The following is a 16,540-nucleotide window of genomic DNA, read 5'->3' on the forward strand; positions in this document are numbered from 1 at the left end:
TTTTTGATTTGGAAATAGATGTAAAATAACTAAAAAGTATTTATATTAACCCCTCCCCACCCCCCGAAAAAACCAAAAACACCCCTACGCTAGTTGGACTTCAAAATAAAAGTCTAACTTGACTTTCATTGACGCAGTCCAGAATGCATAGCCAGCGCGCGACACAGAGAAGTTCACAAAAATACTTCCCAAAATATGCACACTTGCATACGCTGAACATGATGTCTGGTCGACTGGTAGTACGATAAAGTAATGATCGGATCATGCCTCTGTATTTTGTTTCGTCGATGTTCTTACACCTTCTTCATCTTTATCAAGAGAGAAAGTAGAGCTCGTGGGAGTGCCTAAAGACTTTGAGTTTTCCATTATGAACTTTTGAATGAGTTCTATGCAGTGTTTTATTTAACCTAAAAAAGTCCCTTTCTTAGATTGATTACTTTGTAGTCCAAGAAAAAAGGTTAATTCACCCATCATACTCATTTCAAATTCACTTTGGAAAGCTCGGAGAATTCCTTGCATAGAGAAATATTAGCACTTCAAAACAAAATATCATCAACATAGATTTGAATAATGAGATTTTCAAGAAGATCTTTTAATGAAAAGAGTAGTGTCAATTTTTTCCCGAGTAAAATTATGATTTATTACAAATTGCTTTGATGATCATACCATGCACGTGGCATTTTTTTAGACCATATAGAGGTTTTGAAAGTTTAATAACATGATGGGAAAATTTGAATTTTCAAAACCTGGAGGCTACTTAACATAAACTTCTTCCTCGATAAAACCATTTAAGAACGAACTTTTTAACATCCATTTGTAATAATTTGAAACCTTTGTTGGAAGAAAAAGGTAAAAGTAAGTGAATGGATTCTAACCTTGCAGCAGGAGCAAAATTTTCATCATAGTCGACTCCTTCTTGTTGTGAATACCCTTGAGCCACCAGTCTAGCTTTTTTTCTAATTATGTCTCCAGATTCATTCAGTTTGTTCCTATAGACCCATTTGGCTCCAATGATAGACTTATTTCTTGTCTAGGAACTAGGGCCAAAACCTGATTTTTGTCAAATTGATCTGGATCTTCCTTCAAAGGTTTGACCTAATGTTCATTTGTGAGGGCATCATTTACCTTTTTTGGTTCCAACTAGGAGATGAGTGCAACATGTGTCTCATTTCTTCTGGAGGATCGAGTCTTCATGCCTTCATTTGGATTTCTGATGATGATTTTTTTGGATAATTTTATTCGATTCCCCATTCATATGAAACTGTTTTAATAATAGGGTCAGCAAATGATTCTTCAGCAGTCTACTTCTCAAAACTGTTTGTCTCCTTATGAGTTAATGTAGGAAGTTGATCACTTTTCTCATCATCAATGCTAATTCTTATCTCAACAAATTTTTTAGAATCATCAGAAACAACATGAATGGATTCTTCAATATGTTATGTTCAATTGTTAAAAATTCTATACGATCTACTAGAATTTGAATAACCAAGAAATACACCTTCATCACTTTGAGTAACATTTGAGTAACATAGTTGACTGATGCTCAGCAGGTTGTATTTGAGACCTGTTACTAGATAAACATTAGTGATATCATAGCATCAGTAAAAGTGATTGTACCAATTCCGATAATAGTTCCTTTGGAGTTGTCTCCAAAACAAATATTTCCTCCTCTATATTCAGCAACAGATTTTAACAAAGTCATATCTCCTGTCATATGATTTGAACACCCGCTGTGTAGATACCACTTTCCTATTTTCATGCGGTGTTCCTACAAAATAAAATTATTATCTTCTTTTAGGTAACTCAAATTTTTTCAGGTCTTTTAATGTTAGAGCATTCTGGATTGACTTTTTGTTGCTAGATCAAATTGGAAGTAACATTATTTCAAAACATGCAATTGTATGACAAATGTCCAGCCTTTACACAGTAGTGACCGTGTTTTTGATTAGCTTCTTCAAATATGGGATAATTGTTGTTAGTTATTTAGTCCGTTGACTTGTAGAACTGATTACAACTAACATAATTAAGAGACTTTTCCACTAGAGATATTATAGGAAGTTAGCTTAATAGGATTTGATTTATTTCGAACATATTCAAGAGTAGCTTTTAACTCGTGAATTTCCTCTCAAATCAAATCTAATTCAACTTCACTAGCTTCCAACTTTATTTCTAAATTTCTTTTGTCATTTTGAAGATTTTTGAAATCAGTTCGAATTCTGTTTAAGTCTGATACAGAACGATCAAGTAAGTTTCTCAAGTCATTACAATTTTTACATACCTTAATGCTTGATTCCTCCATTTCCATGAAGCATATGTTTGCAATTTCTTCCTCTTCATTTTCCGAGTTATGTTCGTCATCCAAATGCTTAGAGCTTTATTCTTGTGGTTTCCCCTGGAGTAGCTCTTCTTGTCTTCTGGACATTCACTTGCTATATGTCCATACTTTCCGCATTTAAAGCATTTTCCGTCATTTCTTGGCTGATCAGTAATATATTTACCTCTCTCAAAGTTTATTCCCATTCTTTTATTTCTGGATCTTTTGAAGGATTCCATGGCTGATCTTGTGATCAAAGCAAACTCATCCTCTGCTAGTTCAGCTTTTCCTTTGTCTTCTTGAGTTGCTTTGAATGCTACAATTTTCTTTTTGTTCTATTCTTGACTCATTTTATTAAGGTGAGTTTTTATCAAAAGCAATTAACTCTACTCTAACTTAACCATAGGTTAGAGAACTGAAACCAATGCTTTCATGTGCAACTACCTTAGCATGCAATTTTGGTAGTAGACTTCGAAGAACTCTACATATGTGTTCTATGGGAGGATATGTTTTTCCTGAAGCTTTCAGTTCTCCAATGATTTCGCTTGGTCGAGCAAACATGTTTTCAATTGTTTCTCTTTCCTTCATTGAGAAGAGTTCATATAAATATACTAGCAGGCTGATGATTGTTTCTTTGACATTGTCGGTTCCCTCATAAATAACTTCCAATTTATCCCACATTTCTTTATCAGTATCACAACAAGAGATCTTTTCGTATTTTTGTCCATTGATAGCATTATATAGGACATTTTTATCTTTGGAGTTTCTTTGAATGACCTCCATTTCCTCATCAATATAGTTCTCCAGACTTGGTGCAGCAGTAGACTTACTTCCATCAGAATGTGTTATAATTGGAATATCACCAAACTTGATAACTGTGACGTCCCGCCATCCATTCAGGCTGAACGCCACCCAACTAGGCAGCCAGCAGGCGCAGCAGGCGCAAGGGAGCAGGCTGACCACGCAGGTCAGCAGCCAAGGGGGGCCAGCAGCAGCTCAAGAGGCAGCAGTTACAACAGTTTCAGCTGTTACGGCAGTTACAGCTGTTACAGCTGTTACACTTGTTAGTGGGGCGGCTGTTTGAGGAGTTACAAGTCTTTGAGAGGCTTGTGCAGATCATGGGGCAGACTAGGATCATCTAGGAGTCCTTTTTGGAAGACTTAGAAGCTTGTCTTGTAGGCATAGACTTAGGAACTTGTATAGTTTATTTACTAACTCTTAGGCAGCATTAGAGTAGTATAAATAGTAGTTCATTTTTACTTGTAAAGCATCCAATCATTTTTCAAGTAATAGAAGTTCCTTCTTCCAAAGTTCTGTCTACTTCTTATTTTCTTAGCCATCCAAGTTTTAGGCTTACTTGAGTTTGCAAGAACGTGCAAGAGTCGTGAGTAAACCGTCAAGTGCCGCACGGAACATTGTCCAAATTAAAAAGTCCGTGATAGTTGGTATCAGAGTCGGTTCATCGTAAGAGAATGACGAGCAAGAAGGGAAAGAACAAGTAGGGCAACGAACCCAGTCTGCCCAACCCTCCACCAGGCGACCTGCCAACAGGCAGTCTTCCACCAGGCGGTCTGCCATCAGGCAGTGTCCCACCAGGCGGTCTGCCATCAGGCAGTCTACCATCAAGCGATTTGCCACCAAATGATCCTCCACCAGGCGACGGACAAACATCTTTCCAGGAGAATATAGATGAGGAAAGTGAAGACGACGTCAGCAAAGACGTTATAGACGTCACTGTTGGACATGAATGGATTGCCAGCGTTGAGAGGGCAAGGCTTGCTGTTGAGATTTTGGGGCAGCGCTTGAATGGGTTGGACGGCGATGTCAAAAACCTTGAAGAAAATTCCCTTGAAGAATTTAACACCATCCGGAAGGAGTTGGATCTACGCAAGCGGACTGAATTGGAGTTGAAGGAATCCATTACTTCCTTGGAGTTCAGGTTGTTGGACGCCACTACGACGATCCAGACACTGAAGAACAAGGTAGTAGCCCTCGAAGAAGAGAGGGAGGTTTGAGCATCAACATCACTTGGCCAGGAAAGGGAGTCCAGAGTCGAGGTTCCCAAGCCACCAACATTCAAGGGTGTCCGAGACGCCCTAGAAGTAGGCAATTTTCTTTGGCACTTGGAAAATTATTTCAGGTGTAATAGGGTCAGGAGCGATGCAAATAAGATCAACACTGCCGTGTTGTATCTTTCCGACGTAGCCATGTTGTGGTGGAAACGCAAAGATGCCGAGATCAAGAGGGGCACACGCACCATCGACACATGGGAACAATTCCTTGAGGAATTCAAGAAAGCTTTCTTCCCCAACAATGCTGTTTATGAAATGAAACGCAAGCTCCGGGAGTTGAAGCAGACGGGAAGTATTAGGGCCTATGTGAAGGAGTTCACAATCTTGACCCTCCAGATTCCCCAACTCACGGAGGATGACATGCTGTTCACCTTCATGGACGGGCTGCAGAATTGGGCGAGGACCGAGTTAGAGCGGTGTCAAGTAAAAACCATCGATGAGGCCATCACTCAAGTCGAGACCTTGACAGATTTCAAACATGATCGTTTGGACAAGGCGAAGGGCAAGGAGGCAAGGGGCAGTCAAGCTAAAGGCGGGGGAGACCGTGGCCAAGGCAGAGAATAGTCGGCACAACCCAAGCAGCAAGACACACCCAAGTCCGATGGCAGACGGTTTGAACGCCGGAAATTATCGGAGAAGCGGACGCAGTCCAGCAGAGGAGACGGGTGCTATATATGTGGCGGACCACACGGTTACGCTAGGTGCCCAGAGATGAAGAGTCTTAGTGCCATCGTCCGTGAGCGGAAGGAAAAGGAGGCACAAGACAAGGCGAAACCGGCAGACACCACTCAGTTGGGCATGGTTGGAATCTGTGGTGCCATAGCAAAGCAGGCTGATAACCCGGGGGATTTCAGCACATAATGTGTGGATATCTCCATCAATGGGCAAGCAGTTCGGGCCATGGTAGATTCCGGGGCTGAGGCTAACATCATGACCAAGGCGGCGGCAGAGAAATTGGGACTGAAAATTGTTCCAAGCAACAATCGCCTCAAGACGGTCAACGCCCCACCAACTCCCGTATGTGGAATTGCTCATGGGGTCAGCATCACTTTAGGACGGTGGAAAGGTAAGACAAATTTTACCGTAGCTCCTTTGGACATATCCGATGTCATCCTTGGGCAAGAATTCTTTCAACGTTGCCACACGATGATTGATCCCTACCTTCAACAACTCATGGTGATGGAGGGGGAAGGGTCTTGTATGGTTCCTCTTGTTAGGGTGCCGAAGAAAGACGAATATGCCCAACTGTCAGCCATGCAGATTGTGAAGGGCCTGAAGAAAGGAGCGCCAACCTTCTTAGCCACCATCGCAAGTTCAAGTGAAGACCATGGTGCTATGCAGCCATTGCCACCTATTATAGAATCTGTTTTGCATGAAAACAGAGATGTGATGCCGGAGGAGCTGCCAAAAACTCTACCTCCAAGGCGTGAGGTAGACCACATGATCGAGTTGGAGGCGGGAGCTAAGCCACCTGCGCTTGCACCTTATCGCATGGCTCCGCCTGAGTTAGAAGAACTGAGGAAGCAATTGAAAGAGCTCCTCGAAGCAGGTCATATTCGTCCATCCAAGGCACCTTATGGAGCGCCAGTGCTGTTTTAGAAGAAGAAAGAAGGGTCGATGCGTCTATGCATTGATTACAGGGCGCTCAACAAGATCACAATTCGGAACAAGTATCCAATCCCGCTGATCACAGATTTGTTTGATCATCTTGGAGAAGCCAAATACTTCACCAAAATGGATCTCCGGAAAGGCTACTATCATGTGCGCATTGCAGAGGGGGATGAGCCAAAGACAGCATGCGTGACCAGTATGGAGCATTCGAATGGATGGTGATGCCCTTCGGCTTAACCAACGCACCTGCCACATTTTGCACGCTGATGAACGAGATTTTGAATCCCTACTTGGACCAGTTCGTAGTGGTGTACTTAGATGACATAGTCGTCTATAGTAGCACTTTGCAGGAGCACGTAGAGCACTTGAAGAAGGTCTTCAAAGTCTTGCGGGAAAATCAACTCTATGTCAAGCAGGAGAAGTGCGAGTTCGCCCAACAAAAGATACATTTCTTGGGCCATGTGATCAGCCAAGGTGAGCTTCGTATGGACGAGGCAAAGGTAAAGGCGATCCAAGATTGGGAAGCGCCTACGAAAATGACCGCTACGTTCTTTTCTTGGACTTGCTAATTATTATCGCAGGTTCATTAGCGGGTACTCCGCCATTGCCGCACCACTGACCGAGCTGCTGAAGAAGAACAGGCCTTGGCTGTGGAGCGAGGAGTGCGAGGAAGCGTTTGAAGGTCTTAAGGCTGCGGTTACTAAAGAGCCAGTCTTGATGCTGCCTTATTTCACCAAGACCTTCGATATCCATACGGATGCTTCTGATTTTGCCATTGGGGGAGTCTTGATGCAAGAGAAGCACCCCATAGCATTTGAAAGCCGGAAACTGAATGAAGCGGAACGACGGTACACTGTGCAGGAGAAGGAGATGACGGCCTTTGTGCATTGTCTACGCACATGGAGGCATTATCTACTAGGCTCCAAATTTACAGTGAAAACTGACAATGTTGCCACTAGCTATTTTCAGTCACAAAAGAAGATCACTCCAAAGCAGGCTCGTTGGCAGGATTTCTTAGCGGAATTCGACTACAACTTAGAGTACAAACTAGGAAAGGGCAACGTGGTAGTCAATGCATTGAGAAGAAAGAATGAATTAGCGGCCATCTTCTCAGTCCGTAGTGAGTTCCATGGCGCAATCAAATATGGTATGCAACGCGATCTGGAAGCCAAGAAGATTATGGAGCTGGCTGCTCAAGGCCAAACCAAACGGTTTTGGGTAGAAGACGGATTCTTGCTTACCACTGGCCGGAGGATCTATGTACCAAAGATCGGATTCATCAGGCGGCGTATTATCAAAGAAATCCACGACACTCCGTGGGCTGGGCATCCGGGACAGAAGAGAACGAGGGCATTAGTAGAGGCCTTCTATTTCTGGCCACGTATGCGGGAGGAGATCGAGCAGTACGTGCAGACTTGTCTAGTGTGCCAGCAAGACAAGGTAGAGCAAAGGCAACCAGGAGCGCTGTTGGAGCCATTACCCATAGCTGATCGTCCATGGGAGAGTATATCTATGGATTTCATTACTTCTTTGCCGAAGTCAAACGGGTTTGGCACTATTATGGTCGTAGTGGATAGATTTTCCAAATATGCTACATTCATGCCTGCCACAGCCGGTTGTACTGCTAAGGAAGCTGCACAATTGTTCTTTAAAAATGTTGTAAAGTATTGGGGGCTGCCGAGGTTCATCATTAGTGATCAGGATCCTCGTTTCACAAGAATCTTTTGGAGTGAACTCTTCGAGATTCTTGGTTCAAAACTTCACTTCTCCACCAGTTTCCACCCCCAAACTGATGGACAAACTGAACGCGTCAACGCTTTGTTGGAATGCTATCTTAGGCACTATGTCAGTGCACATCAGAAAGATTAGGCTAAGCTCCTAGACATGGCGCAATTTTCTTATAATTTGCAGAGGAGTGAATCTACAGGGCGCACACCGTTCGAGTTAGCAACAGGCCAGCAACCCCAAACTCCGCACTCATTGCCAACATTGTTCGAGGGGAAGAGTTTGGGCGCTTACAACCTTGCCAAGGGTTGGGAAGAGCAACTCGACCTTGCCAAATCTTATTTGAGCAAGGCGGCAAGGAGGATGAAGAAGTTCGTCGACCGCAAGCGTTGTCCCACCAACTATAAAGAAGGTGATATGGTTTTGGTAAAGTTTAATCCGAGGCAGTTTAAGGCACTTAGAGGCATGCATCACAATCTGGTGCGGAAATATGATGGTCCGTTCAAAATTGTTGCCAAGGTGGGTAAGATTTCAAACAGGTTGGAGTTACCTCCACACTTCAAGATCCACCCGGTCTTTCATGCAAGCGTCCTTAAGCCTTATCGTGAGGACAAGGACGATCCCAGCCGGAACAAATCACAACGGGCCCCAATCACCATTACTGCCTCGCATGATCGTGAAATTGAAGCTATCATAGATTACCAAGCCAAGCGGAAACGAGGACAGCAAGCCAGTGCCATGTTTCTTGTACATTGGAAGGGACAAACTCCGGAAGAAGCCACATGGGAGAAGTACGAAGACTTGTGGCAGTTCAAAGATAAAATTCAGGAGTTCTTGCAGCAATGCGTCGCGGTCGTCGCATCATGGGGTGGGGGAGATTGTGACGTCCCGCCATCCATTCAGGCTGAACGCCACCCAACTAGGCAGCCAGCAGGCGCAGCAGGCGCAAGGGAGCAGGCTGACCACGCAGGTCAGCAGCCAAGGGGGGCCAGCAGTAGCTCAAGAGGCAGCAGTTACAACAGTTTCAGCTGTTACGGCAGTTACAGCCGTTACAGCTGTTACACTTGTTAGTGGGGCAGCTGTTTCAGGAGTTACAAGTCTTTGAGAGGCTTGTGCAGATCATGGGGCAGACTAGGAGCATCTAGGAGTCCTTTTTGGAAGACTTAGAAGCTTGTCTTGTAGGCATAGACTTAGGAACTTGTATAGTTTATTTACTAACTCTTAGGCAGCATTAGAGTAGTATAAATAGTAGTTCATTTTTACTTGTAAAGCATCCAATTATTTTTCAAGTAATAGAAGTTCCTTCTTCCAAAGTTCTGTCTACTTCTTATTTTCTTAGCGATCCGAGTTTTAGGCTTACTTGAGTTTGCAAGAACGTGCAAGAGTCGTGAGTAAATTGTCAAGTGTCGCACGGAACATTGTCCGAATCAAAAAGTCCGTGACATAACTCTCCAAACCTTTACATCATAGGATTTCATAAAGATCTCCATTCTTACTTTCCAATGGAAAAAATGTTCTCAATTAAAGTATGGGGGCCTGGTTTGAGATGTTCCTTCTTTATATTTTGCGCCCATGATTTATTGTGCCATAATCTTTTTTCTCACATGTTGTTAGATGGTTCTTTGTGAGACGAGGATCTGATACCAATTGAAAGCGCAAGAGGGGGGTAAGTTGCCAACTTTTCTATTTTTCTTTGTGAGTAGTTGACTTAGAAACTACCTCAGTCGACTACAGTTTACTAACAAGTATAAAAGGAAATAAATACTTCGGAAAGTAAACTTCACATGAGAATTTTATACTAGTTCAGATCCAATGTAGATATTACATGCAGTCCCCTTGGGTTACTAGGGGGTGTTCTTTTCAAGACTAAGTAACTTTTGATATGAGTATAGAGTTTTGATTGTGACTTCACTGTTCACACTCATGCTTCATTTCTCTATTTTGTTTTGATATAATATCTCACCAACAATGTTTCTCTCTTCTCTCTCTTTTATTTACACACCAGAACTAAGTAATACAATGCTTATCGAAAGTAGAATAGGGAGCGTTTGAGATGATTCAGACTAGGTTGTATGTTTTGTTAGTTGATGGATGGAGCATATTTATAGGTTTGAGGCTTGAATTTTTTCTGTGAAGATCTAGAAACCCAAGAGATTTGATCCTTGGAAAAAAACATGGAATCCTTCGAATAGCATTATTTTTTGTAACAAAATTTTCGAATAGCGCAATTTATAGGACATAATATTAACGAAAATTAAGTTCGTGTATGAAAAGATATGAACAAATAGGATAGTAATTGACACATTCATTATTGTATGATAATAATAAAAAGAAAAATAGGGGAAAATGTAAAAAAAAATGAGAAAAAGAAGATAAATATGGTCCTTGGCCAAATAGAGTTGTGCTGCATCACTTTTCTTTTATCTAGCATTATATTATATATTTATATAGATATAAATATAGATTCGATCCAATTCATTTGCTTTCCATATTCAAGCTCCCTAAGACTATTATAAAATAGAATGAAGTAATATTTTTTGTTGGGTTTTAATGATGGCAAGAAGAAACAGTGCATTCTGGAAATTGATGACAATCAACAATATATTGACCAAGTTCATAAAGGATAAACAATGATAAATCTTTAGATGGCGCATTTTGGCCCCTAGGGAGAGTCTTTTAAGTTTATCCAAAGAATTATTTTAACTAACAAGACTTGGAATATGTTGAAACTTGCTAGCAATGTTATGCAGTCAATCCAAAGAATTATTTTGAACTCCCCTTGGCAAGCCTGATCTTTAGATGAGAAATTTAGCTAGTGTGATCTTCTCAAGTGAAAGACAACCTCCTTTAAACATGTATTTTTAGCGGCATAATTAGTACTCTTTGTATGTTTGCCTAAATCCTATAGCCACATTGAATCCACTGCCAATTAACTCTTGTCCCTTGGTGCGTGGAGAATGATTGAAATACAAGTGTACAAAAAATGATACGCTTATAAATTAGTGTTTTGTTTGTATAATTTTGTTTATATCTGGTATGTACGCAGGTTTACATAGCCTCCTTCTCAATAGGCATGGGGGCAGGTCCTTGGCTCATTATGAGTGAGGTAAAGGTACATGCATGAATTACTTGACATATATATATACATATATATATACATATATATATATATACATATATATATATATATACATATATATATATATATATACATACATATATATATATATATACATACATATATATATATATATATATATATATATATATATATATATATATATATATATATATATATATATTACCTTAGCTACTCTCAAACTCTGAATTAAAATTTTTGCAGGTGTTTCCTTTACATATAAAGGGATTAGGTGGAGGTTTAGTTACACTCGTTAATTGGTTTGGTTCTTGGGTTATTTCTTACACTTTCAACTTTCTCCTGTTGTGGAGTGGACATGGTAATCTCATTCAGCATTAAATTAATTAATTACCTAACCTAATATTCTAATAGATAAATGATATGTCATTTGTTTTTTTGTAGGAACATTTTTCCTATATGCATTTGTTTGCTTACTTGCTATCATCTTCATCTACCAAATTGTCCCGGAAACAAAAGGAAGAAGCCTCGAGGAAATTCATGCTTCACTCAATTCATGACTCATTGTTTCCGAATGAATTCTACGATATTAACTCTTACACCTTCAACTCAATCACAAATTTTCTACAAATTCTTCTTGTTTCTTAGCTTCCTCTAATTTAATTACAACTTAGTACCACAAATCTCTAATTTTATAACAAGCTAATATTTCTATATATATTTTTCTTTTACTTTCTTTTCTTTCCTTTACTAATATTGCTATTTCTATTTCTATTATATAGAAGAGTGAAGAGGTAGGACGACCAAGGGTAAAAATGGAATTTCATTCTAATTAAAAACTGTTAAAAAAGATAGTAAGTAATTCTACAAACATCTTTTTATATATGAAGTGAATAATGATCAAGTGTAAGAATGTAATTTAACGCTAATTAAAATCTACCAAGAATGATAACAAGAGAATTAAATGGTTCTAGAAACATATTTAGTTATTGTTATTATCATTAAATTATTTTATTATTACTTCAGTTTCTTTTCTTTTGTGATTATTGCGATATTTATTCATTACTCTATTTTACTATTACTTTAATTTAATTTTTAATATTTTTTTCTTTTCATTATGTACCAAAAATGTCTACTTTTAATATGAAAATTTATTATGAATTATTTATTTTCATATTTATTTTGGATCTAATTTATCTACTTGATAATAATAAGTGTGATACAATAAAAAATATATGTTAGATTGAAATTAAAGAAAAAAATGTTAAAAAGTAACTTTACAAATAAAATAAATAGGATGATATATTTGCATTTAAGACAATCAAGAATAAAAATGCAATTTCTTTCTAACAAAAATCTATTAAGAGATATAGAAAGAAAACTAAATAATTCTAGAAACATTGTTCTATATATAAAGTAAACGATGATCAAAGGTAAAAATATAACTTCATGCAGACAACAATCTACCAAGAATGATAACATGAAAACTAAATAATTCTAGAAACATATTTAGTTATTGTTATTAATTTTAACTAATTTGGTTATTACTTCACTTTTTTATGAGTTATTGTGATATCCATTCATTACTCTATTTTACTATTACTTTAGTTTAATTCTTATTTGGTATTTTTCTATTACATCAAAACATGAAGTGAGAATGATTAAGGATAATATTGTCATTTCATTTACATTTCATTCTAAAATCTATAAATTCTATTTTTATATTTGTATAAATATGTTTTTCAAGCGGCTAAATTTCCTACGTAAGTTACATGATTATTCTAGAAACTATAAATTAAAAGATTTTCCTAGAACTAAATATAACACAAATAATAGACAATAAGTCATTTGTCAATTTCATTCACTCCTCAACTCTATCCCCTCTCATGTCTTATACCAATAAATTTCTCACCGTTTATTTCTAATTTGCATCCTAAATATTGCACACTTTGCTATACATCTATTATTAGGAAGACTAATAATGCATTTTTTCCATACTAAGAAATTCATTTTTGATCAATTCCTCACATAATGGGCTTACCTTTATAAAACAATTGTAAGACAAAAGTAAAATATGTTTTTTCTTAGTGAACACATCACTTCTATAAAAAACATGATAATGGACCATTTAACATGTTAAATCCAATATCAATCTCAATCCCAATTTTTAAAAGGCCTGATTCATAAGGATTGCAACCAGTGAGCAAGCTCTTCAAGAATAAAATTTTTAATAATTTCAGAGCATGTTATGTCATTTCCTTTAATTCTCATTAGACTTTTCAATTTCATGGTGTTGCTTTTCTATTAGGATTTTAAAGATAATTTTTTAAATATCTAATTTACTTGATTTCTCTTTTTCTATATAATTCCAAAACATCACGTAACATATATGTCATTACATAATTTATTGAGAAACATATATTTATTTATTAGTATTCTTTTATCATCAGTTAAAATCATTATAAGCAAGTTATATTAAGTACTCCTTCTGTTTCCTAAAGAATTACCCGTTTTGATGATCTTAGGGGTATTTATTTGCCGAATAATCATTTTATTCCATATATATAGCCGAGTTGAGGACATTTTTGGTGGAGAAGTCACGTAGTTCGAGTCGTTTTGATTCTGCCCATCTTTAACAAATATGATTAGATGTTTCAGGCCGAAGATCATTGAAAAACGAGCTAAATTTGGACACCGGAACATAGGTCGAAAAGTAGAAGAAGAAGTGGCGGAAAAGAAAGGCAAGAAACTAGAAATAGCTCTGTGAAGGAGCACCTCCGCGTCCCATGTCGCGGAGGAATTTCGTCCATGCAGAGAAGGAATTCCCATAACGTGAGAGTTCACGATTGAGGCGCGTCGCAGGGTTCATTTTACCCATGAGCAGAGTTGTTCAAGGGAACAGGTTAGCGTCATGGACCAGGATACAATAATCGGTCCACATTTTTGTTCTAGACTATAAATAGTTTAAGTGTCCATTTATTGTACATCTAACTTTCCAAAAAGACTAGGTCTAGGACAAAAGATGATTTTTGTGCATTTTTTAGGGTTTTTCTTCTCCTTCTTCACTTGGTAAAGACTTACATGATTCTAAACCGTATTGCTATTTTGTGTTATGAGTAGCTAAAATCCTCTATTCTAGGTTTGTAGCTATGATTAATGGTTTAATGTGACTTTGTTTCTCGTGTGAGAAGGGTTATTTGATGCATTGTGCTTGCATTCTTATTTTACTATTTTAATGCTTAATCAACATTAGAATAAATTTTATGTCTACTATTGAACTCGAAGACGATTAGAGGGATAGACCGAAGAATGCAAGACTTGTATTCTTTCTAGGGTGAGTTCTAGATTGTTTTTTTGTGTGTAGAATAATATTATATGTATACACCACATTTGGTTGATACACAAGAAGAATTGTAAGATCTTGTTTATTGGTTCATACCTAACCCCGCTCAATGATGTAGTTAGGTTGTCAATGATGGTATACGATTAGAGGTCGGTAGATCATGATCCTAAAATTAACCTTGTCAACCCTTAGTGAGTTAATCCCTTGAGCCTTAGGATAAAACCATATTGAACGGGAAATTAATTCATGCTACAACCATGGGATATCTTTCCAAATTGTGAATTTTCTTTGTTGAAATCGTTTACTTAAAGTAACTAATTCTTGTTAGAGTTAAATTAGTAGTTTAAACAAATTTCTCAATCTAACTGATGCTTGAATGAATTTAGGAAGTCATTGCACATTGTTATTCGTTCATTTGAAGTCCCTTGGGTACAAACGTTAGAATAAAAAAATTCTCTTTACTACTTGAGTGACCTCGTGCACTTGCGTGTGCTTTTGGACGCAAGAAGTTTTTGGTGTTGCTGCTGGGGACATCTAAATCGGCAGATATCTAATTTCTGAGTGTCTAAATTATTTCTACAAGTGTTTACAACTTCATATGTGCTCTTCATTTGTGCAAATTGTGTTAGGTTTTCTCACAGGATAACGACCAGGTATTGGTTGAGCCTCTATATGAATAAAAGATATTTGTTCATTACCGGAAAAAGAGAAGAAGGTGAAACCCTCCCGGTCCACGTGTGGTCATGGAATCTAAAAATTCATAAGAGATAGAAGACTAAGAGCCACCATTGATGATGGAAGAAATGAATGTGAGGGATGTATCAATCCCACATACCACCAATGTGACCTCAAATAATCAGAAGCCCGCACCAGGTGGGAGGTTGAAATTGAAGAAGAACATAGTGCAATTATTGCACAAAAATGGGCAGTTCACTGGTCTATCTCATGAGAATCCACGAGTGCATATACAGAACTTCCCCGAGATCAATGACATATACCGTCTGGCGGTAGTGAACTCTAATTAGGTGCGACTCACATTATATCCCTTTTCTATACTTGGGGAAGCTAAAAGATGGTTAATCTCTAAGCCTGCAAATTTCATAACAACTTTGGATGATCTTGCCCGGAGATTTTTGATAAGGTTTTTTCCATCCAGTAAAACAACAAAACTGAGAAGCGACATATTAAGCTTACGACTGAAAGAAGAGGAAAACTTGTAGCAAGCTTGGGATTGGTTTAAGTCCCTATTGTTAATTTTCCCACATCATCATCAAGCTAACGAATTGTTGGTCCACACCTTCATTGAGGGGTTCGAACCCAACACCAAAATTTTACTTGATTTTGCTGCTGGTGGACAAGCTTTGGATAAGACACATGCTAAGTTGTTTACATTGCTTAATCGTATAGTAACCCCAAGTAAAATAAAGGCGGAGTGAAACCAGTCATATAGAAGACTGCAAGAGTTTTAGAGATGGACACAGTCGCAATTTTGTCTGCTTAGATTGCATTAATACAGAACATGATGACCATTCACTTTAGCAATATGTCTCTAGGATAAAACAAGCCCAAGGTAATATGGTTCATCAATCACAAACATGGTTTTAAGTATGTGGAGGTGGAGATAACAGAGCCGAGTATGTGGAGCAAACCCAGAATCTGTTCATTTTGTAGGTAATGCTCAATGAGGAGGAAATCACCAGAGTTATGGAGACACCTACAACTCAAGCAGGCGAAATCACCCAAATTTACTTGGGGTGGTAATCAGAAATAAGATAAAGGCCAGAACCAATAAAGATCACAAAGAAGTGGACAACAATACCATCATCAAATCCTTGTAAATCAACAAAATCATGGTAATCAGCAGGCCGCCAAGCAAGGGTATATGAGTGTGGAAGACATGCTCAAACAAATAATAGAGGATCAAGCTAAATTGGGGGTAGATGTTCGAAACAATCAATTGGCAACACAAAATTTAGAGAAACAGTTTGGGAAATTTGATAGCACCCAAAACACCTGATCACAAGGGCTTTATCGGGAAATACCGACCCAAATTCGAAAGAAGTAAATGTTGTGGGCACTAGGAGTGGACGTCCATTGGAGGATGTAACATCTCTAAAACAATTTCAGTGAAACTAGAGCCTAGAACTTGTATCTACATTATTTAAAGTCCTCAAATGGGTTATAATGATGTTATGAGGCAGTTTTTAAAGTTTCGTGTAGTTTGGAGGTCAGACGTCCAAGAATGTCCATGACGTTTGAAATGTTTGCCTTGAAACGTATTTGTGTGCCTTAGTGTGTTTCGTCAAGTTTTACGTGTTTATTTTGGATGAAATTGATGTTAGAGGTCCTAAACATGCATACAAATATATTCGGGTTGG

The 16,540-nt window shown here is 38.3% G+C and overlaps 1 protein-coding gene across 4 annotated transcripts in view; it reads left to right on the top strand.

The window, feature by feature from the left end:
• Window positions 1-11,553, top strand: part of LOC101263771 (sugar transporter ERD6-like 8) — a 103,661-nt gene extending 92,108 nt beyond the window's left edge. The window contains exons 16-18 of one of the 4 annotated variants that reach the window (XR_011212135.1): window positions 9,337-9,388; window positions 10,769-10,834; window positions 11,066-11,133. Coding sequence is in view for 2 of the 4 variants with exons in the window: in XM_069290409.1 (XP_069146510.1) it covers window positions 10,769-10,834; window positions 11,066-11,180; window positions 11,264-11,379 (297 nt within the window). In the remaining 2 variants the exon portion in view is untranslated. Of the gene's footprint in view, window positions 1-9,336; window positions 9,389-10,768; window positions 10,835-11,065; window positions 11,181-11,263 lie in introns of those variants that run through there. The other 3 variants (XR_011212134.1, XM_069290409.1, XM_026033173.2) reach the window with 3 other exon arrangements.
• Window positions 11,554-16,540: the final 4,987 nt, after the last annotated feature.

This window comes from Solanum lycopersicum, chromosome 10, assembly GCF_036512215.1.
Source record: "Solanum lycopersicum chromosome 10, SLM_r2.1".
NCBI classification, from domain to species: Eukaryota; Viridiplantae; Streptophyta; class Magnoliopsida; order Solanales; family Solanaceae; genus Solanum; species Solanum lycopersicum.